We start from the raw sequence: 24,076 nt of genomic DNA, 5'->3' as shown, positions 1-24,076 counted from the left end.
AGAATAACCAAGGCTTCAGGCGGTCCATTTTATTTTTCTACTTGATTTAGACATTTAAAGGGTACAATCAGAAGGGAGGACTTTAATTGTCATACTTGTTTAGTCCCATCTATCAGGTTCAAGTTTTGATGAGCAGTAATTCTGAGTGTTATTATTTTATGGTATTTTCTCTCTGTGATTCAAAAAATCTCATGTGTTCATTTTATTTATGATACCTGGTTTACTAGAAATGAGCTGTGAACTTGTTAAACCAGCATTTAAATCGTATTTTTGTATGTTTAATCAGTTATTTAACTGTGTTATGTTGATTGTTTGTGAATAACAATTTACTTCAATATGTCTTCATTCACATCCTCTGATTAGATATTTAAAGCTTTGCTGCTCATTTTTTGCCATAAAGTGGTTTTGAAGATGAGAGAGAGGAATTCAAAAAACACCAAACAAAAGGAGAAGGCAGCAACAGTTAATCATTAGCTGTTTGTTTTATCTCTTATTGTGAAAGTAAACGTCTTATTCTGGAGTCTGTTTTGTTTATTGTTTGGATGATTCATGAACACTCTCCCCCCTCTCCTCCCCCTCCTCTCTGCTTCACAACTTCTCTTTTCATTTCTTTTTCATTCTTTTTTATTTACCTCATTCCTTCTCTGTATTTCTCTATTCTGTCTCATCCCTCTGTCTCTGTTTAATGCTATATCTCACTACTCTTCCTCTCCTCTCATAACCACCCTCTCCTCTCCCCCCCCCCCCTCTCTCTCTCTCTGGTTGACAGAAGGCGTTCAAAGACACCAGTCAGTATGTGGTTGGGGAGCTGTCTGCGCTGGAGAGCGAGCAGAGGCACATAGACGCCCGAGCAGCTCGCGTGGAGAAGAGGCTGCGCTATCTCATGGACACAGGTACCCCAAGCCCAATTACACTGGAAAAACTGTTTTGGCAAATTGAGCGTACGCACACACACACACACACACACATGCATGTGGGAGTTTCTGTGTGTGTGTATTTATGTGGGAGAGAGAGAGAGGGAGAGAATCTTTGAAGCCCTCCCTCCCCTTTCAGTTGAATGTTGCACGACGGAGCACTGGGTGGATATGAAAGGAGGGGATGGGGAGGGTAGGGGGAGGAGAAGGGAGGGGGAAAGGGAGGGAGAGTAGGAGTGTGTCTCGGGGATGGGAGAAGAAGGGAGACCTCTCTGGGCCGGGGTGATAAGGGAGCCCTTCATGGGGGAAACGATAACTGGGTGCGATAGCGGCGCCGCAGCCCAAAGTCTCCGCTGCAGCCGTTTGCCAGCCGCGGCCCCAGAAAGCCAGCCAGCAAACCAGCCAGCCAGCCAGCCAGCCGCCACACTATTGAACGGCGCGCTCAGCCACGCACGGCTACACACACCCGCCTTCCCCTAGTACATATCTGGCCTTCATTGATATGCTGTATAAGGAAAGACGGGGGTGAGTTAAAGGGAGGCGAGAGGGAGCGGCAATAAAAAAAAAAAAAGAGCGAGGCAACACAACATGAGCACGGACACAGTTCACAAATCCACGACACACACACACACACACACACACACACACACACACACAACAATCTGTTTTTTGGCGCACGGAGCCATATTCTGAAGGTTTTTTTTTTTTTTATTTAAGATTTGGCCGCGGGTAAAGCCTTGTTAAGACATGAGACAGAGCGCCGAGCCAAAAGAAGAGGCCTCGGCTCCGTTAAGTCCCCAAACTGAAATTGGAGAATAGCTTCGCATTTTGTGATACTAAAACCGTCCCGTTCCTTCTCCCGACGACGCTGCTGGAGAAGGACGGACGTGTAAAATCTAGTGTAGCTTCAGTATTTGCTGTTGTAATTTAGTAGCAGCTCTCATGCTTTTTTTTTTCCATGTATCACTGCCCTCCTCGGTGGATTTACCCCCTAAAAAACCTACAAAAACGAAACACAGGAGGATGGAAGTGGAGGTTTTTAGTAAAAGAGAAACTGGGGCGGTGGGATTTTTGCGCTCACCTTCCTCGTCCCATTTGGGTGCTGATATCCAGACTATCTCCCCCCCTTCTGTTTGTTGTGTTCCTCCCTTTTTTTTCGCCTCCCTCCCTGCCTTCCGTGCCCTCTCCCCCTGTCGGAGCGAACTCCATTGTGTCAATCTGAAGGGGCTGTTTTCCTTCTTCTTCTTCTTCTTCACCTGCTGATAAACCAGCCACTAGCCAGCAAGACGCCAGGTTATTTACTCCCAAACACCTTCAGCCATAACGATTTCTCTTTATATTGTATTTATATATATATATATATATATATATATATATACTTGCCGTTCCCTCCTGAAAAATATGATTCACTAGAAAAGGAAGAGGGTGACAACAATAATAAAAAGGATATCAGGAAGAGAAATTCACCGTGGCTGCTTTTCACCGCCTTATAAAATCAGAGGGGAATGAAATCGAGAAAACGTGACAGAGTGCAACACATATAGTGTGTATTATATACTGTAAAAGTCAATACTGCACATACATGAAACATGAACAGTCTGCATGTAAGACATCAGTCATTATTTAAAGCTCATTCCAGAATAAAAGCTTCAAACTGGTGCTGATGGTGTCTCAGCAAACGACAGAGACAGAAAAAGTTGCCTCCTCGCTCACTTCCTCAAAGTGCATTTCTGTTTCCATATCTCATTTCGCAGCACTTATCCCAGAGACTCATCCAATAGGTTATGGATTGTGCCTTTAGGCCGAGGTCTGGAGGCATCAGAGCGAGACGCGCCGCTGACAGGTGGTAACTAAAGTAACCTTTATCACCCCGGCAACCGAGGTCACCTTTCTATAGGCTGTCAGAGATGATAGATATTTTATTTTTTTTCTGATTGAAGTTGCGGCTGATTGGCTGTAAGCAAAACATCCGGTATTGATCCATCACATCTGACTGGTGGCGGTACTTTTGCTCGGGGAACTGGGGGAGAAATTACCTCCAGCTACCAGAAAGAGTGATATTTCTTTCTCCACCAGCTACACTTCTAAATGCCAGCCGATGTCCTAGGCTCCTTTTTCTATTTCCCCAAAATCTAATTAGATGTCTAAGAGCCTGGGTCAATTAAGGGACTTACAGAGTCACAGTGCAATTAAAGACATTTCACACAATGTTACTTTCTTCAAATTTCAATGAGCTCTTTTCATTGACGCCAATTAACGTTGTGGGAAACATTTACTCTACCACGCCTGTGTGAACTGATACCTACCTGTCTTTATCGACTGCCTCCTCTAGTCTTATGTTTTTGCCCAAAGACTGAATAAGGACTTAAACACAGTTGCAGCACAAAGTCGTGCATTAAATCTACGTCACCTGTCAAATGAGACGGGTATCAAGACTCGGTAGAAACAGAACTGCGTGTTTCTCCTCTACAAACCTAAGACAAGAAGGTTTTGAGAGCTGGCCTTTCTTGATAAAAGCTTGGACAGAAATAAAGTTTGACTCCACTTTTCCACTCGACTTCCTTATTATCTACACCTGATGAAGAGGTGTAGATAATAAGGAAGTAGAGGTAGAGCGAAGGTTAGAGGTTACAGAGAGGAAGTCACAGTTACAGTTCATGTGTTGGTATACTTTGTACTCTGAGGAATAATTTAAATGTGCGTCATTGACGATAACCATAGTTTTGCATTTAGCCTAGATTTGGCTTGTGGGAATTGGAGATCGACTCTTACATCAGCGATTGAAGGAATGTTTTTTTTAACTAACTTAGTATCAGAACTGAGATGTTCTAAAGATGTAGACTCCACAGACTATATATAAGAAGTGGAAGTAGTCTTCATGACGTCACCTATTGGTTTGTGGGCTGATGTTTTGAGGCCTCGAGTTTGCGATTTTACTGTCGCCATCTTGGATTACGGCCGTCTCCATGTTGTTGTTTTACCATATTTGGAATGTGGAGGAGTGACGTAGAGACTCGGTATGTGTCTCTGTTAGAGACCTGTCAATCAAAGTAAGGCCGTGGTAAAGCATACTCTTACATACATGTTCTCACTCGTTTATAAAAAAGCTTAAAAGTTTAATTACTTTAAAGCTGAATCACGCCAACGCTTAATTGGAGGATATAAAAATAGAAAACGATTTCACCCAGAACTATGTGCAGTTTGTTCCTACGTTTTCTAAGCAGGGTGGATGTCTTACTGGAGAACATGATCATATGATTCAGACCTTTATTGAGGCGAGTGTGCGTGCACTCAGCGAGCAGGACCGATGGGCAGATGTGAGCAGACAGAACCGACTGACCCGCGACTGATTGTTCATCTCTCTCTGCTCCGGCTGCAGAAAGCCTGAGCAGATCCTCAGAGCTCTGCTGCTCCTCGCTCTCTTCTGCTTCGTCACCCCCCCAGCGATCTCTCCCCTCTCTCCCTCCTCTAAGTAAAGTCCTCCTATATATACATGTTTAATGTTTACAGGTAATGACTCATCTCCTGTTATTTCTATTTATTTTTCATTCTTTATTTCTTTCTCAACCCTCTCTGCATCTCTTTTTTATATTCCTTTTTTATCCAAGTGAATCTCCTCTCTCTCACCCCTCCTTTTCCTCTCACTCCCCCTCTCTTCCTCCTCTCCTCTCCCCCCTACTCTCCCCTGGTTTGGGCACAATGCAGCTTTCCGCGGCATTTTTCTATTACGCGGCGGCCCTCCCCAGATGAATCCCAAGTAATTGGGGTGGTTAATTTATTTACTCAGAGGCAGTTCACAGCACATTAAATAATAGAGATAATTGAACAAGAATTGTCAAGTGTCTTCTGATATCAGACACATTACAGAAGGGAGTGTGCATAAAACTCCATTTCTATGCCCCCATTGTTTATGGTAATTAAGTACACAGATTTATTCCTTGGTTGCCTTCCAAGCTTATGGCAAGCGCCATTGTTGTCTTCTATTAATATGTAATCAGTAAATAGTTTAATTTTCTAATCTGCGGTTGGAGAATTCACTTTCTAACAACTCTTAATTACTGCTGGGCTCTAATGAGTCTCGCCGTGCCGACGCAGCCAGCCAATCAGAGGCCAGGCCCCAGTCGGAGAGGGGGGGGGGTTTGAATTCCTGCGGTGCCCCCCCTCCCCCCTCAACTAATGAACTTGTTATTCTTGCACCACTGGGAGCACTGTCCTTCACACATCTAGCACTAGGAGAACGTTCACCCCCTGCAACTGAGTTTATTGATTATGTGGGATTATTAGAAGTCAATAAACACTCAAATATTATTACGTTTAAACTTTATTCAACTATCATGCAACCTTAATTCTCATTGCTCTGCAGCTTGCACAGATTGAAAAGCTTGAACTTTTTGATGGCGTCTTTAATATGTCTTTTATTATAATGCTAATTTTCATCAGAATTAAGATACGTTTCATCGTTTCATTGTGTCTCTGCCGAGGCGTGTAATGCCTCTGACCTTGGCATTGTTGGTTTTCTAAAGGTATTGTCACGCAGGAAAAAAAAAACATATCAAACACCCCTTATTGAAAAATACAGAAGAAGCATTGAAATCGCGTCTCGTGGCCTTCGCAGAAAATCCCCCTTTGAATATATCCCCCCTACCTGGCCCCTGCACCTATTTACACACACCTCCCCATTTCAAATAGCTATATAACCGGCAACAATGGACGCAATTATCCAAATAATGGCACTTAGCCGCGCCGCAAAGCTGCCTCTCACCTACTGCGCATTTGATAAGAGATAAACAAGCATAGAGGAGAGAATGAGTTTTAGCTCTCACAGATTAACATATGTTTAAAAATTGCACTCGAAGGCGATAAGATTGACACAAGGGTTTTTTTTTTTTATGGCGCACGCTCTCTTTTTAATCTGCCTTTGTGTCTGCCGAGCTCGACGACAGGAGAATGGCACAAGGAGGGATCCGGAAAGAGCTTAATGTACTTTACACATGCAGCCTATCCTCCGTCAGCATCTGAGAGAGAGAGGACGGAGCGGACTGTCAATGGCGTCACATCGCAGAGGCCTCCACCCGGAGTGTGTGTGTGATTGTGTGGAGGATTGTGTGGAGGATTGCAGCGACGGCTTAACCTGTGGCTCTGAATCACAGCCAGCCCGAGGGCGCGTTTTGATTCACCTAATTGTTTTTTGTTTTATATGCCAATATCAGGGATTAAAAGGGTTTAAGATCGCTGCTTTATTCACAGCAGTTGTAGATATATCACTCATATTTTTCTAAATTTGGAATCTATTAGTGATGGGTGTCGTTAGGATTATATCGATCCAGTACTCCTATCAATACAGCTTATCGGTTCGGCTCCTTATCGATACTCATATTGGTTCTTTTTGGATTATTTAGTGACAAAAAAAGTAAATTTATTAATGAAAGAATCAACATTGCCTCATTATTCTTGTATGTAAACAAATCGTCTTTCTTGAGCAGCAATGAATTTTTTTTAAAATCTTTCAAATACATTCAGAAGTTGTAGATATATTTCTAAATTTGGAATCTGTTAGTGACGGGTGTCTTTATGATTTTATCAATACTAGTACTATTATCGATACTCTTGTCGGTTCTTTTTGATTATTTTGGAAGAAAAAAGACAATTAATTTAGAAAAGAATCAACGTTGGTTTATTATTCTTGTATGTAAACAAATAGTCTTTCTTTAGCAGCAATACAAGAAGTTTCAAAATCTATAAAACTCCATTCTCAGCTCATCAATAATCTCAGTGATGATCTTCCATTGATGATCCTGTTCTTCTGATCAGACTAACGTTACCTGCAGAGGACGAGGATGGACGTCTGATCTCCAAACAGTAGAACTCTGATCATTTCTGCAGACTGATGTTCTGCTTGTTGTCCAGATGTTGTGATAAACTGCTGCTGTTTCCTCCTTAACCTGTGAGGGTTTTATTGACAGTTATCAGAGTCTACTGGAGGAACATGGAGAACCACTTTGGATCTTTGTGTTCTCTCTGACATGATGAGTCTCACGCTGCACTGAGCCGGAGTCGGTCAGAGTAAAGACGAAAGGCAAAGAGACACAGAGAGGATGTTTGAGACGAGGACATCTCACTCCAGAACTTCTGAAGTACCTTATCCATACCCTGCTTTTTACTCATTTAGAACTGGGTCCCGTTTAGAACCAGTTCTCGGGGGGCGTCCCTAGAAATCAACTGCTTTTTAATTCCCTTTTTTTAAAGCTGTATTCCAGACTGTTCACATTTCCCTCTCCGTGTCATCCTAACTCCAGTAATGATGAGGTGAAGGCATTTATATATTTCCTGAGCATCTCTCTCTCTCTCTCTCTCTCTCTCTCTCTCTCTCTCTCTCTCTCTCTCTCTCGCCTGTCGTTCTAATCCAGCATTGTGGCTGCAACATCTCATAGTTTGACTAAAGATTTAAGCCGGGCTACGTGAGCGGCGCGGGGGGGGGAGCGTGCACATCAAGTCCTCGTGTCGTGGCGGCGGCACAAACAGCGCGTGCAGCTTTAAGTATATTATCAGAGGCAGTTCTTTCACAAACGTATTGCCCGAAGAAGCTTAACATTAATTATTGTAACTTTGGGCAGATTACATCCGTGCCCGCCTTGTAAGCGCAGGCGGACTCGTCTTGACCTCCCTATACGAGAGCTTAAAGACACAAGAATGGCATTTTACCAACTTTAATGGGATAACCGGTCTAATCTTTCAGCTCTGACAGAAGAAAAAGTGTTTAGACTATAATACCCTCCCTAGTTCACAGAGTGGAAAGATGGAGGGAGAGAGAGGTTTTGGCTTTTAATCAGCGTTTACACTTTGTTTTTCAGGTTGTATGTTGTTTGTGGAGAGTTCTTCAGTGCCCTTTTTGAAAACGAATCATGTAACATTAAGCTTCAGTCACGGCTCTCCTCCTGACTCTTTCAATAAAGCTGGACTCAAACACAAACACGGGCTACGCTGAAGGCTTGTCCACCGCGTCAATTGTGATCGAAGTTGTCGAGCGGACGGTTTTGTTGTTTCATTCGTAATCACAGACCTCAACTGGTAAGCTAAGCTCATGGCGACTGAGATAGACACGGCCAAAAGAAGACGCAAAGCCTCTGGGTCATTCTCTTCTTGTTGTCTTCGCCGTCGTCAGGGTTACGAAAAGAGCACTCACTTTCAGTCCAATGGGGTTTTTTTTTTTTTGTATCAGACGGGCGGTGGAATGCGTTTGTGGTCATCTTGAATTCACTTCAGGAGCAAACGCACCGTTCTTCCCCCCCTGTGGCGGGAAGAAAAGAAAATCTGGGGATCACTCCTTTAAAAAAAAAAAAAAAAAAACACATCGACTTTTTTTCTTGCCTTTGAGGCGACAAAACAAAAGGATTTCAGCTTTTTGTTTTCTGTGAAAATGTGTGTGTGTGTGTTAATCTGTGTTCTGACCCAGTTGAACACACACACACACACACACACACACACACACACACACACACACACACACACACACACACACACACACACACATTCCCGGTCATGCCCTTAATCTCCTCGGCCATTTGAATGTTTGAGCAGCAAAACAATTTAATTAGTCAACTTGCATGGACTCTGCACAAGCGACCAATGCTGAGCTCTCCTCCCCCCTCCTCCCCCTTCTAGTCCAAAACAGTGACACCACCCTCACTCCCAGATGTGCACCACTTCTCTCCCTCTCTCTTTCTTTCTTTCCCCCCCCCCTTCTTCTTCTCTCCAGCTCGGTATCGGCCTTTCATACATTCTTTAACAGTGGGGATGAAAGGGGGATTTTTAGGAAGATTAGGGAACGGGATCCTCCGGGCATTGTCTGAGAATCTTCAGATAAAACGAGCTGGGTGGATGGAGTCAACGGGAGGGAGGGGAGGAAGGGGAGAGAGGGAAAGGGGGTGTAGCTGCTCGCCAAGTCCCACAGACGTCCAACTTATATTTATAAACTAAAACAGGAATAATCGTCGGCTACTTTCTTCTTTATTTTTGACCTTTTATCTTCGTCCTCCGTGATGATTTTGTCACTTCCTTTATTTTTATTTCTTCACGCCTCCTCTAAATCAGTTAAAGTTGCTCCGACCGGGCCACTCACTCCCCCCCTTCCTCCCTCAGCCCGCCAGCGATAGGGCCGATTAACATTTTCAGCAGAGGGGTGAGTAAAGTGGGGATCGAAGGGGAGAGAATCGGGGAGTCGGACAATGGCCGCTTATGATAATCTGCTCTTTATTGGAGCATCCCGCCAACACTTTCATCAGCCGCCGCTCTGCCCGAGACCCCGAGCAGGAGACGGTCCAACAGAAACTGTGCTGCCAAACACATCGACACACACATGCAAACACAGAATACACACACACACACACACACACACAACACAACAAACACTGAATATGTTCACACACACAGAGGGCTTGTACTCAGCTGCACACATGACCAGGAAATGAAAACACTGGGTTTATTGTTAGATTTCTGCTCTGTAGTTTAATATTCATTTTGAGGGTTTATGTGTTGGTTTTGTAAACTTTTTCCTGCTTCCATCTCTGAGGAAACCGTTAAAACTACAATTCAAATATTCCTACGTAGCTGGGATACACTGTGGGTGATTATTATTTAGTTAACAAACTGCGACCTCGAACCACATAATTGAATTTTCAACCTTGCAGTCAATTAATCAACTCTTTCTTATGGTAACGGCCGCGGCAGCACTCGACAATGCAGGTTAATGACAGAGGTTCGGCCGGTAATTACACCATTCACTTGCTAACACAGCTGCTCGCCATGCTACCGTTGTCACCCCATCTCCCCCCTCACCCATACACACTCCTCCCCATTTCCCATTGTAATGAGCACTCCAGGCTACAAATGCCAACAGCTGTCTTCCCCCCCAATACATTTCCATTTAAATATCTATTTAAACACAGCAATTTTACATTTGTGTATTGAATCAAAGATGGAGCCGGTGGCGGTTAACGGCCTGGTGTGTCGTGTCCGTTGTAATGTAATGCTTTGCCAGAATGAGGGGGATTAATGTGACACATTTACAAACAGTGTAAATTAGGGAGTTTATAAAACAAACAAACCCAGCAGTTAGTTCTTCTTTACCTCCTAAAGAGTTGCTTTTTACACCAGAATATATATTTTTTGACTGAGCTGTTGCCCTTAAGCAAACCTCTAAAGAGGAAGGAGACATGGGAAAGGGAGGGAAGAGGAGGAGGAAGGAGGAAAGGACGCTGTAACTAGTGAATCACAGACATGTGAGGAGGATGACTAATGTTGTTAGCGGAAGCCATTACTGGTCCGCAGATTAATTCATCAAGCAAATTCATCGCTCGCCTCCCCTCTGCCTCTTGTCACAAGGCATGTAATATGACACCCCTCAAATTTGTTCTAACATCCACCCCAGGGGGGAGGAAAGGGAGGGTGGGGGGGTGAGATCTCCCCTCCTCACACACACACACACACACACACACACACACACACACACACACACACACACACACACACACACACACTCCTTCTCTTTGCTAATGGAGCAGGCGGAGCCACTTATGCTAAAAAGGTTGCAGCTGTCTGTCAGCAGGTTGGGGAGGGATGAGGGGGGTGAGGAGAGGGGGTGGTCTCTCACATTTTTTTCATTCAGAAATTTCTTCCCCTCTCTCTCCTTCACAAATAAGTGAAGCGAGTGTTGACCCCGTGTTTACAGCTAAATGAGTGAATGATGCGTTTAAATCATTTCATCAACCTTTTATTTATGAATGAAGGCTGAGCGGGAGATTTTGGTCTTTAATGCATCATAAATGTACTTTTAATGTGATAAAATCCTCCTTTAGAATTATATAATTATAGCTATAAACACTCTTAAATATACAAAAGCTTTAACCCAATAATCAAACGCATTATTAAGCATTTTATAAAGACTTTACAAGGTCAAGTGCTAAAATACTTCAGAATTACTGGTTGCTCATTGAGTGTTTTTGCAAGAATAATAGTGTATAATTATTCCTATAGTTGTAATGTTTTATATAATGCATTTAAATGGCTGTTATAATTGATGATAATGTTAATGTAAATTACTCTAAGGGGTCATTGTTTGCTTTAAGTAAAGCAAATTTGAAATTAAAAATTTGTTTCCTGTGGAAGATTTAATTATGTTTTTTCTTTTTACTTAAAGCAAACCATAACCAATTAGTCACTTACAATCATATTATGATTAATTAAAACTGATCATAATGTATTACAATTGTAGGATTAATAATACACGAAGATTCTTGCAAACAATTGTCATTAATTAACCAACAGTTATGTAGCATTATGATACTTAACCATATAAGTTATTATAAAATGCTTTTTAATTCATTTTTATTATTGGTATAAAGCTTTAAGGACATTTGAGTGCTTATAATTATTATTATACAGTTCTACAAGCAGATGACTACGTAATATAAGTGTGTATATATACATTATAGACATAGAAAGTGTTCCTGAGATATAAAAAAATATACATTTTAACGTATTTTTTGACAAAACTCTTTTTCATTTAACAATCTGAGCCAGAGTTCTTACATGTTAATGTTATAAGAACTTTGCACACATAACATTATCTAAAAACACCAGTATTTAGATTTAAACCGTGATCTAAGGATGCCGTGTCCTCGTCTCCACCAGAAGAGTTTAGTGATTGGATACGGAGTGTGTATTCCCTTAAACATGTTGAATGTGACTCCGGCCCCACAGAGATGCATGCTGACGTTTGTGTTAAGCCGTCCCAATTAACAGCGTCAACAGGTAGCCAGGTTTACACTAGCACTGAATCAACTCGTGTTCCTCCGCCCCTCTAAGCTCCCCAAATGGTTCACACCTCGGTGTGTGTGTAAACACATACTCGGGGAGCTAAACCACCTGGCTTAACCTTAGCTTAGCCCCACAGAGCCGCGGCTTATCTGCACATTTCAACAGTGATTCCACAACGATGCTCATAACTCTGGAGCTAAAAGCATGAGCTGCAGAGAGGACGGCCTCCGTGTTTGGACGGGTTTCAAGAAATCAGTTGATACTAGAAACAATTCAGTCTTTTTTCCCTTACTAATAATTTTCTTTGATGCAGTTTTTGTTGAACATCTGGTTTAGTTGTCATTAATTGATGCTATTCTCAGTTTAATTCATATATTGAGACTCTTTTTATTAATAACTGTCATGAGATCAAATATGGGTCAGTGAGAGACTCACAATGTCGATATATGAAGTTTATTTTAAGTGGTTTTACACATTTGATTTGACACACGGTGCTTTCACTACTGTGGTACTCAAGCTCGGTTTATACTGGTTGTAGTGAAGTTGTTGTTGCCAGAAAATGACGTCATCACTAATAGTTCACTGATAAATGCACGATAAGTATTTTTAAAAAACGGTCAATTCATTTTTAAGATGCTTTAGAAATCGAAAGGGCCTTAAAAATCTACATTTGAGTAAAATTTTGCAGCTAAAAATAAAATAGTTTTACAGGATATTCGATCTTTTTTTCTTTATAATGCATTTCATACTTGACTTATTTCTTTACACAGCTTCTCTAAAGGCGTTAAAGTAGTCCATGAATATGAAATATGAGTTTACAGTTCATCACAATCCCTCTTCGGCGTTGTTGATGTTGGTTTTTGGCGTTTTGACGGTTACACTCGTTGTCTTCTTGCTTCTTCACAGAACATTTTGTTTGTTCGCCTTCTGGCGTATCGGAGAATAATGCAACAAACAGAGCGTTGAGCCTATACGTCTTTGTGAGAGCCCGTAGCTTGCGCCCCAAATATGTTTTTCCATAAACAAAGCTTAAATTAATGAATCAGGGCGATTAAATAAGTTGTGTAGAAACTTTGTGTGTCACTTTTGTGTTTTTTGAAGCAATCGAAACAAACAAAGCTCAGACTTTTAAGATATTTAACGTTCTGGGGCAGAATCCAGCTAGATGGCACCGTAGACCCTCCTCTGACTGCTAGCTTAAAAAAACAAAACATCCCCCCCCCCCCCCTAGCCCGGCCACACTCAAGCCGAGCAGTCAGAGGAGAAAACGAACCCCGGGCCTAACAAATACATGAAGGTTTGGTTTAACTAAATCCCACAGATAATGGCTACTGTGTCAAAGACTAAAGATAGCGGGGAGGGGTGGTGGTGGTGGTGGTCGACAGAGTGGTGGGAGGAGGGGGTGGGGGGGATTACTCCGGCGTTTTGCATCAGTCGCTTTCAGCTGGGTGGCCCTGCTCGTCAAAAAAAAAAAAAAAAAAAAAAAGAAGGGAGAGACCGAGGGAAGGAGAGAAAAGCATTTAACGCGGCACATTGAGAAGAAGAGGGCTCTTAATGCCTTCAAAGCAAGGGGAGAAATCAGCCATTAATTTATTCTGGCCCTCACACACACACACACACACACACACACACACACACACACACACACACACACACACACACACACACACACACATGAACACACACACCATGTACACCCCTTCTGTTTGTTTCCTCCAATTGTAGATCATTTCAGTAACATCTGGTCAACGCCGGTCTTTGGAAAACCACCAGGACCAAGGTTGACAAAATGTTACCAACTCTCTCTCTCTCTCTCTCTCTCTCTCTCTCTGAGTGTGTGTGTGTGTGTGTGTGCGAACACCTTGAATGATTTGTGTGTGTGGATTGAATTATAGCCCTGGCGTGAGGAGAAAAATTCCTCACCCTCAGATTGAGGAGGAGGGGCAGATGACTGGGCCATTCATTGGCTGATAAGAACTGATGGGGAGGTTAATAAGCTACACACTCAGGTCATCACAGGCTTTTTACTGGAGCTACAGAGGAGAATGGAGGACGACGATGATGATGATGATGATGAGAGGTGTGTGTGTGTGGCAGGTTGGAAGGAGTGCATCTCTTTAGTATCTGTACTTTGACATCCCTTTTTTTAAAGGTCCCTCAAAGTTCTCTCTATCACACTAAATGAGCTAAACCGACTTTTTATGCAAGAGAGTGAATGTGTTCACTTTGCAGTCACTCAGCGTACACGTCCTTAAAAAGCATCGGGAATCTCTGCAACGTACAACATAATTGTAAAATGTTAATTAAAGTGTGGGTCTGTTTGAGAAGTGGGTGTTGCTGAGGGCAAACCTGTACACACATTTACAAACTAGAAGAGGAAATTACCTTTAATATGTTTAAAAAAAGCCTACTATGGAATACTTAATACTTCTATTATAGTAATACCTAAAGTACTTGTATGACATGAAGAAACCTTTCACATGTGCATTAGTAAATGTTGTATAAAGACTGTGTTTTTAGCTATACCCACCAAAAATCAACGCACTGTAATTCATAGCTATCCTACAAAAGCAAATCCATGAAGTAGAAATACTGAAAAGAATCACATAGGGCTGACTGGAAGGGAGGTGATGGGTCAAACAAAAAGACGGCCTTTCCTCCAAGAATCTGTTGTTTGTGGCGCGTGCCAAACTAGAAGTCAACGTTAGTTCCGTAGTTATTTTAACTGAAATGCCGATCTTTTCCTAAACCTCACAAAGTAGTCTCCTGTAACGACGGAAGTTTATTTTGAAAAGTCAGGATGCACGAAATTACCCGTGTTGCTAGACTTTTGTAGGAAAATGCACAAAAAAAGGAGAAACAACTTCTTGTAAGAAATCATACGAACCGTAACCAAACACTCATAATCACAATAAGGAGCTGCGTCTTCCTTTTTGTTTATGTAGTAAAGAATACTATGCAACTTTTTATTTTATTTGAATGTTATGTTTAAGTCCTCGAATTCGGATTCGAAAGTCAAAGAAATGTCTTTTTTTTTTTGGGGGGGGGGGGGGGGTTGTTTTGCAAGATTCAAGTAAGTCTCAAGTCAAGAGTTTAGAGTCCTAAACAAATCTTAAAGCGCTCTATATGTATAATGTCTTTGTCTAATACTGCAGTTAGCTTTCTGTTGACCACCGCATCGTTTTTTTGTTCACGATGGAAATGATCTTTGACGTACATTTTTTTCTGCATGGGGCAAAGTAGTCTTTCATGATTCTCTCCTGCTACTTGAGTCTTTTTTGATTTTGTCGAGTCTAAAGTTATGGAATTAAAGTTATCGATTCTTCCAAGTCTGAATGTTAGATTAGTTTTCAGAGTTTTCCCGTTGGAGACGTCCCAGTCTGTACATGCTGAAGATTTCCTCACTGCTTTCTTAGTGTTGCTGCACAAACAAGTCACTTGTTCCCTCTGGTCCTTGTCCAGACAAGCTTTACGCTCCAAACTGAGTAAGATGTTTCTGTTCGTTTGTTTACTGACGCTTAAAATAAGTGCGGGCTTCAATCTCAACCTTTCTACATGAGCTACAGAAAACCAGTGGTAACGTCAAACTGGTCCAACAACTTTCCAGTGACTGTGAAGTTATCGAGTTAACAAAAGCAACAACAAGTATTCAGGGAGTGGAAGTGGTTTCTCACAGAAGAAGAACTTCTTGTTATTTATAAATGAGTTGTTTATGACAAGACCTGGACTGTTCAATGAAATGCAGCTACACACAGAATATACCTCAACAGATATTCAAATATTAGAATCAAACAAAAGAATAGAATACAACAAAGTATATGAAAGTAGCTCAAAAGGATTAAAAACACAGGAAAATGAAACTATATTTACATTCATTACATTCATATTTATTTAGCACATTTTAACACCAAGCCCTGCGCTGCTGTCATTCACAAAAACAGCTCAGGCTACTTTTTTTCCCACAATCCCCCTGTGTAACCTGAGGCTAGAGGCAAGAATCCCCGCTGAGCAGAAGACAAAACACTCAAACAGAAAAACAGACTAATCTCTCTCCCTCTCTCTCTCTCTCTCTCTCTCTCTCTCACACTCAGTGCTGTGTTTGTAAAGCAGCTTAAAACAAAACATTTCCCTTCACCCCTCCGATTTAAAGACTTCAAGTCTCTCCTGTTGATGTTTGCAAGAGATCCAAAATGCTGGAACATGTCATTACTTACTGTCACATTACAGTTTAGGTCCTGGTAGCAGGGAGGCAAAGTGTTGTAGTGTCTCCATAGATTAATTAGTTATAAACTGAGTGAATTTATCAATAATCAGTTTATTTATGTATCAAAGAAACTACAGTACTACATACTCTGTGGAGCATCAATCCAAAAGTAAAAAAAGGATGTGGGCAGGTGTTTAGGGATGCAAAACTGACTCAAATATCTGGATCGGTTATCCATAACAACAGGGCCAATCCATTAATCCATTTCTATGTTTATACCTTAGATACTGCAGTTGCTGGTGCACAATTTTTTATATAATAATTCAGTGGATTCCTATCCGTTTAATTGGTGTATTTAGTTTTACAATGTTAAGAAAGCAATGTTTAAGTCTAGCCTGATGTTGCCATAAGCTTTGTTTATATACTGTTTATATGGCCCGTCAATATGAACATGAACAAACGCTTTAATGCTCAACGCCAGACGCTGTACAAACTAAATGTACTGTAAAAAAGCAAGAAGACAACGAGTGTGAACAGTAAAATGCCATAAACCAACGAATTGTAACTATCTTTTAACTCGTATCTCATTGTCATGGACTATTTGATTGCCTTTATATATGGTCCATATATATGGCATTAAATGCATTATAAGGCACCAAATGTTAAGCATTTTGAAAATCCCTGCAAAAAATGTAATCTAAAATACAATTGTCCCTCTTTGTCTAATCCCTAGACATGTAAATATTGCTTTTATCAGTGAATATTTGTTTCATTCACCTCTTAAAAGCTCTGATTGCACCCCAAGTTATACAAATTTAAAGGTGCATGACCAAACGCCCTGGCCACTTGTGGAAGCTTTGTGCACGCCGCTTTAAACATAAATAAATGATCCCAGTCAATAACACACACAGAGACATACAGCTTATCAATTTAACACCACTATCTGATCGGTACTGCAAAAATGCAATCGATGCATCCCTACAGGTGATGCTGCAGCTTTCACAATATTAAAACCAAGCATTCCCTCAATGGCCGATCCCTGGCATGCTAATGGATGTTCTGCTGCTGAGGAGTCTTGTGAATCAAAGGAGTTCAAACAGGTGGAGATGTTTTCCCCGAGAGCATCACCAAAGGTCCAAGCAAAAGGCTCTCATTCTGCAGAATAGAAACAAGCACCAAGCAGGAACCCTAGCATGGGGTCTCCCCCCTGATAGGGAGGCTCCTCTCCTGCTCCCTATCACCCACTCACCGTCATAATAAGAGAGAGAGCCCCCTGTGGAAAGGAGCTGCTGAAGATCACGCTGTTAATAGGATGAGGCCCTTTTTTTTTTTTTTTTTTGCCTTTTGCCTTTTGTCATGAGATTATGAACGAGGATGGCCTCTTCCTCGCTCTTCCTCACACACGGCTTCAGGCCTCCTGGAGGGCCTTGTGGAGCTGGAGTGGAGACAGGCGTAACCGAGGCTTTGTTCCTCTGCTTGTATGGTTAATAAAAAAAAAAAAAAAGGCCCGCTAATGAAATACCTTTTAGGGGGTATCGGCAGGTGAGCTCCCCAATCAGACGTCTTCTGCAAAAACACACATTCACTCTCATATCCTTCCTCGTCTCTGCCCCCCCCTCGCTTTATTAATTACCTGAAGTGCTCTGGCCCTCGCAAGAAAGAAAAAAAAGAGCTCTTGATTCTGCCGCTCTCTGGTGCGTCAGAAAAAGGCAGGATGATAATGGTGGTAATGAACACACGGTGACAATAATGAGAAATCTAATTGAGAAATGGTGTGTGGCAACTCACCTTTTTTTCTTTTTGCTTTTCCAGCCCCGAGCCAAGTGGGGACAGGTTGAAAATCATCTTATTTAGAGCTCAGTTAAATGGTTCTTGTAGAGCTTGTAAGCGAGCTGACAAGCACAGAGCAGTAAGGCTGCGTCCACACTGATACGTTACCTTTTAAGGACGTAGATCGTTTTTTTTACGATCTACGTCCACACGAGTGTTTCAGCGTCGTTTAAGAAATGATTTCCGTCCATACTAACACGCCTGAAAACGAACATCAAATGATTTGATATTCACGTGCACTGGGCATTCGGATGCTGGTGTAAACAGGAAGTAGATTGGTTGCTTAGTTACAGAAAATACGACAGAGTGTTATAGTTCTCTTTAATAATAAAAGGCCGTGCTTGATACTTAAGATCTTCCTCTAAAATCTTCCTCTTTATACTAAAACAGACACATTTAGTGAAAAAAACGTTTTGTTCTATCTCTCTCTTACACAGACATCAAATGATCTTCAAAATGAACACAAAATCAAACTTTACCTTATTATGGGTCAGTAAAACACACGTCTTTCACTCGTTCCGTCTCTGTTTCGTTGTCGTCTGTTCTCACTCTCGTAGCTCTGCCAAGTGGCTAAAGTTCCCTTCTGGACTTGACAACAGTTGTGCAGAACAAAATAAGCGTTATTTAGAAAAGGAAAGTCCTCCATTTTGTATCCAGGGTCCTCCACAAAGCCGCAAACCGGGACTTCAAACTTACCACTCGCTCCTCCTCTGCATCGACAGTAGTAGAATTACAAAATGCAGAATTTATATTTGGTGCTCTAAAACTCCGTTGTAGTGTGGAACGTAAACGTAGCAAAAGAGCGTCGCGTTTCAAAATGAAAACGTAGTCGTAGAGTGGATGTCGCCTAAGAAAGGGAGTGTTTATAGTGGATGTTGGCGTCGTAGATTTCTTCTTTATGTTCTTATTGTGGAGTTCCTTCGGTCAAAACAGTGACTGCACCGTTTGGATTATTGTTTAACACTTTAATGCTTCACTGCTGCTCGTTTTCTGTTTCCACTCCGCTCACTCTGATTGTTCTTACTGTCTTGTGAGAGGAAAACGCTCCCCGATGGACCGTACATGAATCAAAGACTCAGCGTTTGATCGTCGATTATGTTCTTGTGTCTTCGGCTTCTATCGTATGTTTACTTCAAGTCCCTGTTAGATTCATTCTGTCTCTCTCTGTCTCCCCTCCTGGCCTTTTCTCACCCGGGCTGCGATAGAGACAGGGCGGTCTGGGCTTTAACAGACAGAAGCTGCCTCCACCAGCACATAGTCTGCCACTCTCTGATAATGTTTATTGATTTGTAGCAAAAACACAATTTGATGGAGTGGGGCGAGGGAGGAGGAGGAGGGGAGGAGGAGGGGAGATGAGCTGAGGAGAAGGGAGAGGATTGTATTTGTGTGATTGTCACAGCCTGGATGGTTCAGAAAAAATACTCCAGAAACTGCTTTTGTTTTGTTCTAATCTGACCCCGTTTTACTGCCTTTATTTAAAAGTAATTTAGATTTTAAAAAAAATGCTGATAAACATACAATAACTAAAATGGAAATGAGTTTAGATGCTTAATATTAACCTTAATGTTTTCAGTTTTGGGGGATAGTCTTGAAATCTAATAAACGCTTGTTTTTAACAGAATCTGGTGTTTCATTTACAAGAGATGCTCACAAATCAGAGGCTACATCCACACTAGCAAAACGCTCGAATAACAGCCTTCCTCCTGCTCATGTTGGCAGTAGTAACATTATAAAATGATAATTGTAACTGCACAACAGCTACTAGCATAAACAACAAGGTCAGCAACGCTTGTGATTCGTTATCCATGTTGAAAGTAACCGTTGGTAGTCGAGGCTCGTTTATTTTCTTACAGAAAAGGATAGTCATGAAAACGTAGTCATGTGGATGTAGCCGAGGTCAAGTCTCAAGTCTTTGAGCTAGAGTCCAAGTCGAGTCTCTTATGATTGTAATGTTTCCTTCACCACAGTCATAAAATCGCCATGGAAACACACAATAATGTGCTAAAGGAACCTTTTAGTTCTTTGATAAGTCAACAAAAATGAACAGGAGCTTCTTGGTGGAAACGCGGCTTCAAGAAGCTGAACGAAACTTGTGCATAAATGACTTCTCTTATGCAAACACGCTCTGTGCAAGCAACAGAAACTGTGTGTGTGTGTGTGTGTGTGTGTGTGTGTGTGTGTGTGTGTGTGCAAAGTGTAGACTCCCAATATGAACATTTCATCTCCAGAGTGAGTCTATTATGTGAACTCTGTTTGAACGAGCCCCCACCTCTTCTTAACCTCTGAGGTGGAGGAATGAGAGGCGTCGGGAGGTTGGCCTGCTGTTAGCTCTGAGGTCAAACCTGTTTGCCCGAGGCTGCGTGTGTGTGTGTGTGTGTGTGTGCGTGTGTGTGTGTGTGCGTGTGTGTGTGTGTGTGTGTGTGTGTGTGTGTGTGTGTGTGTGTGTGTGTGTGTGTGTGTGTGTGTGTGTGTGTGTGTGTGTGTGTTTCTGTTCACAGAGGAGGGTGTGTGTTTAAGAGAGAGGAGGATGAGGAAACATATTAGCAGGACAAACCTGGTGTCTCTGAACACACATGTTCAAACGGTGACGTGACGCATACAGACGTTCTCCTGCTCATTAAAAGAGGCTTTGGAGATCCAACCGACCAAAGATCATCTCCTTCTGAAACTGTGCTCATGATCGGGGCTTCTCAAGCACCAGTAATGATCATAATTATTGTGTTTTGTCCAACTTCATCTCTTACAAATTTAATCTGAGATGCTACTTTTGCAAAACATCAAATACTTTTTGTTAGAAACATAAGAGGAGACGTTTTTAGTGAATTAATCTGCAGAGTCTCAAATATTCATACTGAACATGTCTGCAAAATGTTGACATTTCATTGTTTTTCATGTTGGGACTCACAGCACTTTAATTAGATAAGACACATATTGTGGTGTTGTTTAAATATTTAAAAAGTCAACACTGACTTGAAGCACAAGACAGGATCTGTTTGTTTTGATTAAATATTTATCTTTAACCACAATATATCTCCAACCTTAAACAGAGAAGATTAAACTTAACCACAAGCAGGATGTTAACTCCAGACACCGGAGTGGGATTCCCAACATCAACCCGGAAGTTTCCTACGTCTTCCATGCAGCTCCAAAGCGTCGGTGCAAAACCTGGTGCAAGGTGCAGCGACCCCATAATGACTGCAGGAGATCGATGTTTGCAGGATCTAATCAATCAAATATAAGAAAACGTAATCGCTACAGCATTCTTTTTTTGCAGCAGAAAGCCGAGGCTTCTGTGTTTGGTGTCACCACGTGAAGAACGTAACAAAACTATCAACAACAAACAAAACCTAAAAATTAAACAAAAAAATGTAGAAGGTTCAAATAATGTTAGTGTTTAAAAATATGTAATGCACATGTCTGATTTTTGTATTTCTTTTTATTTATGATACAATACTTTTATAAAGTACTTTAATAACATTTAAGCTTAAGTTACGTACGGATATGAAACGTATAAAGTAAATACACAAAAATACAAATGTCGGAACTGGCCGTAACTTGTTTCCCATGAAGTGTTACTATGTTCATTTTTACAAACAGTAAATGTAGAAATGATGTTTATTCAGTATCATCATGACCAACATCAGGCCATCGAGGAAACGGAGAGACCTGCTGTGTTTTGATTTGACTCATGATCAGTTTATACTGGGTTAACTGGTTTCCATTAGTCATAGTTATTGATTATTGTGGCTCGTGAGCCTTTTTTTATGCCTTTATTTGAATAACTCTTATCACTTAAACAGGTGATCATTCCTTTATTCGACTGGTTTGTTTTTTATATCAGATTTCTATCCTTTGATTATGGATAAGATGATTAATTCAGCAGCTCTTCGTCGCCATACGGACTAAAAGACATTAATACAGTTGCAATTAGAAACAAATTATTATGCAGCCCTCCTTATGATTATGGAAAAGACCCAAATCACCCCCCCACACACACACACACACACACTTTCCTGCCTCTCTCCCCTACCTCCTCGTCTTTTGTCGGCTGTAAAGCAAGCAGTGGTTGACAAATGACACCGGTGGAAAAGGCACTCATTGTGCCTCAGTGTGAGAGAAGGTTTTCTCTTTTTCCTCTCTTTCTTATTTCACTTTTCTCCTTTTTCTATTCGGTGGAGAGAGTGAGGGAGGGAGAGGGGGGGGGAGGCAAAGAGGTGAGTGTGAATCGGTTAATGTGTTCCATTCAGCAGACATTATACACAGGTTCAATAAAGCAGGAATCTGCTCTATACTCCGGGTCCATTGTGCCATTGAAGAACGGCTAAAAAGGCCTCGAACAAGCCTCCCCCTCAGCAGCACTCCAGTGGAGAGCAGAATAGAGGAGCAGAGAGCCGGAGGAATCACATGTGAAATGTAGAGGAGAGTGTTGAGGGGAGGGGGGGCGATTCTGACACATAGCACAAGTGTTGACATGTTGCCGAGTTGGAAATTGTAGCAACTGTTGCTCTAAATAAGAGTTTTTTTCAGTGAAGAATCTGTTAAATCTGATTATTTAATTGACGAAAAATTAGTTTTTTGCCATAAAACACAACATGCTTTATGCTCCATGGCCAAGGCTGAATTTCTCCCCGTGTCTCCTTCCTAACAAGACTCTCCTCTACTCACATTAATTAAATCAAGTCTCCCCCCCTCCCTCCCCCCCCCTCCCCCTCGCCGCGAACCCCTCTGATTAAGGCCGGCCCCTGTCATGCATATTCACGGCGTCGCAGTGACGGCCCTTTAACGAGCTCTTACCCTAATCACAGGAAACAATGTTCATCCTGTTTCTGTTGCTTTGTTCCTGTAGTTCTTTTTTTTTTTCATTTCCTTTCATGCGTCTTTGGCTTTCATCTTCGCCGATCCACGCTGATACGAGACGATGGGAGAGCCACACAAAAAGTGCGGCTCGTCCCTAAATAAACAACAAATTCAGAAAGTTCAGCTCCACGTCCTCCCTTTACCTCCTCCTCCTCTTCCTCCTCCTCCTCCTCCTCCCCTCGCCTTTCTACGTGTCCGATAGACAAATTGGATTAGCAGCTATTGGATTAAATGGCAGAATGGTGGGATAAGAAATGAGATGAACGTGCTGTGATCACAGCTTTTTAATGTGTTTTTTTTCCTCTTTCTGTCTCGTTCGTTTCCTCCTGTAATCTAAACTCCCTCCTTCAAGGCACAGAGAGCGGAAGTTTCTCCTTCCTGCTCTTCCAGTTATTGTATTTCATAATGTTTCAACAAATATCTGTATTTTGTACTTGGCCTGATTGTCAAAAAGGCTGCACCGTAACTGGAAGGTCAAATATTGACCCCTGTGTCGCCTCCAGTATTGAGTCATTGACTGATGTTTCCTCAAAATGACTTATTGCACTGAAGCAATTAGTCATTTTATCGATATTCTATAATCACTAAATCATTTAAGTGAATTATAACGCGAAACTGCCAATAATGTGCTATTTAAAGCCTTTCAGATGTTTCCTTCTTTTCTCAGTTTGATATAAATTGAATACATTTGGGTTTTGGACTGTTACTCAGTCAAAAAAAAGGAATTTGAAGACGCCATCTTGGCCTTTCACCATTTTCTGACATTTCATACATGATACGGTTAATTTGACAGCAAATTTCGTAGCAAAAACATTGATTAATTACAGTTCACCTTTTGGTGGCTTCTTTTGTCACCAAGCAGCAATAAAAGTGCGTTCAATAAAGAGACAATAAAACCCTTCTAAGTTGTAGTGTTTGCATCAAACAGATGCTCTCTACCTGCTTTACAGATTCTGTTAATTAATTTGAACAAATAAAAAAACGTGTCATTGCTGCTTGTTTGCCTCGCAGCTTTGTGCATAAATGAAAACAGAGTGTTTACTCTCTAAAACTACCCGTTGCATGCGTTTTGTGAGACCTAGCATCGTAGCATTACACACTTAATTAAAAACCAGCAGCAGCAGTTTGACCACCTCAGGGTGGGTTTCATTATTCCTATCTCCCCTGAATGCAACACTGGCCCAGCTAGCTATCTTAATCTTATTTGGCTACAGAGGCCCACGCTGTCTTTTCACCCCGTCTCTCCTGTTTCTTTCTTTTATTTCTAACTCTCATAAGGATGCATTCAAACACAAATCAACCCTCGCTAACACAGCCATGAGAATAAACAGCCTTCTTCCAAACGCCGCAGTTCATGTCATCGTATCCTCGCTGTTGTGTTTTAGAGTGAAACAAGAGGCGGGCGATCAGATAGAGGGCTGGTGAGGATGTGTGCATCAGTCCTATCTTGTTGAGG

General features: G+C 41.7%; 1 protein-coding gene across 5 annotated transcripts in view; it reads left to right on the top strand.

The window, feature by feature from the left end:
* The window catches only part of ehbp1 (EH domain binding protein 1), a 148,554-nt gene that overhangs the window by 110,763 nt on the left and 13,715 nt on the right, over positions 1–24,076 (top strand). For 4 of the 5 annotated variants that reach the window (XM_054600032.1, XM_054600030.1, XM_054600028.1 and 1 more), the window contains one exon: positions 770–893. In XM_054600032.1, the coding sequence (XP_054456007.1) occupies positions 770–893 (124 nt within the window). The remainder of the gene's footprint in view (positions 1–769; positions 894–24,076) is intronic. The other variant, XM_054600031.1, reaches the window with a different exon arrangement.

The sequence above is a fragment of the Anoplopoma fimbria genome, chromosome 6 (genome assembly GCF_027596085.1).
Source record: "Anoplopoma fimbria isolate UVic2021 breed Golden Eagle Sablefish chromosome 6, Afim_UVic_2022, whole genome shotgun sequence".
Taxonomy (NCBI): domain Eukaryota; kingdom Metazoa; phylum Chordata; class Actinopteri; order Perciformes; family Anoplopomatidae; genus Anoplopoma; species Anoplopoma fimbria.
The sequence above is the reverse complement of the archived record's forward strand: the minus strand, read 5'-3'. Positions and strand labels throughout refer to the sequence as shown.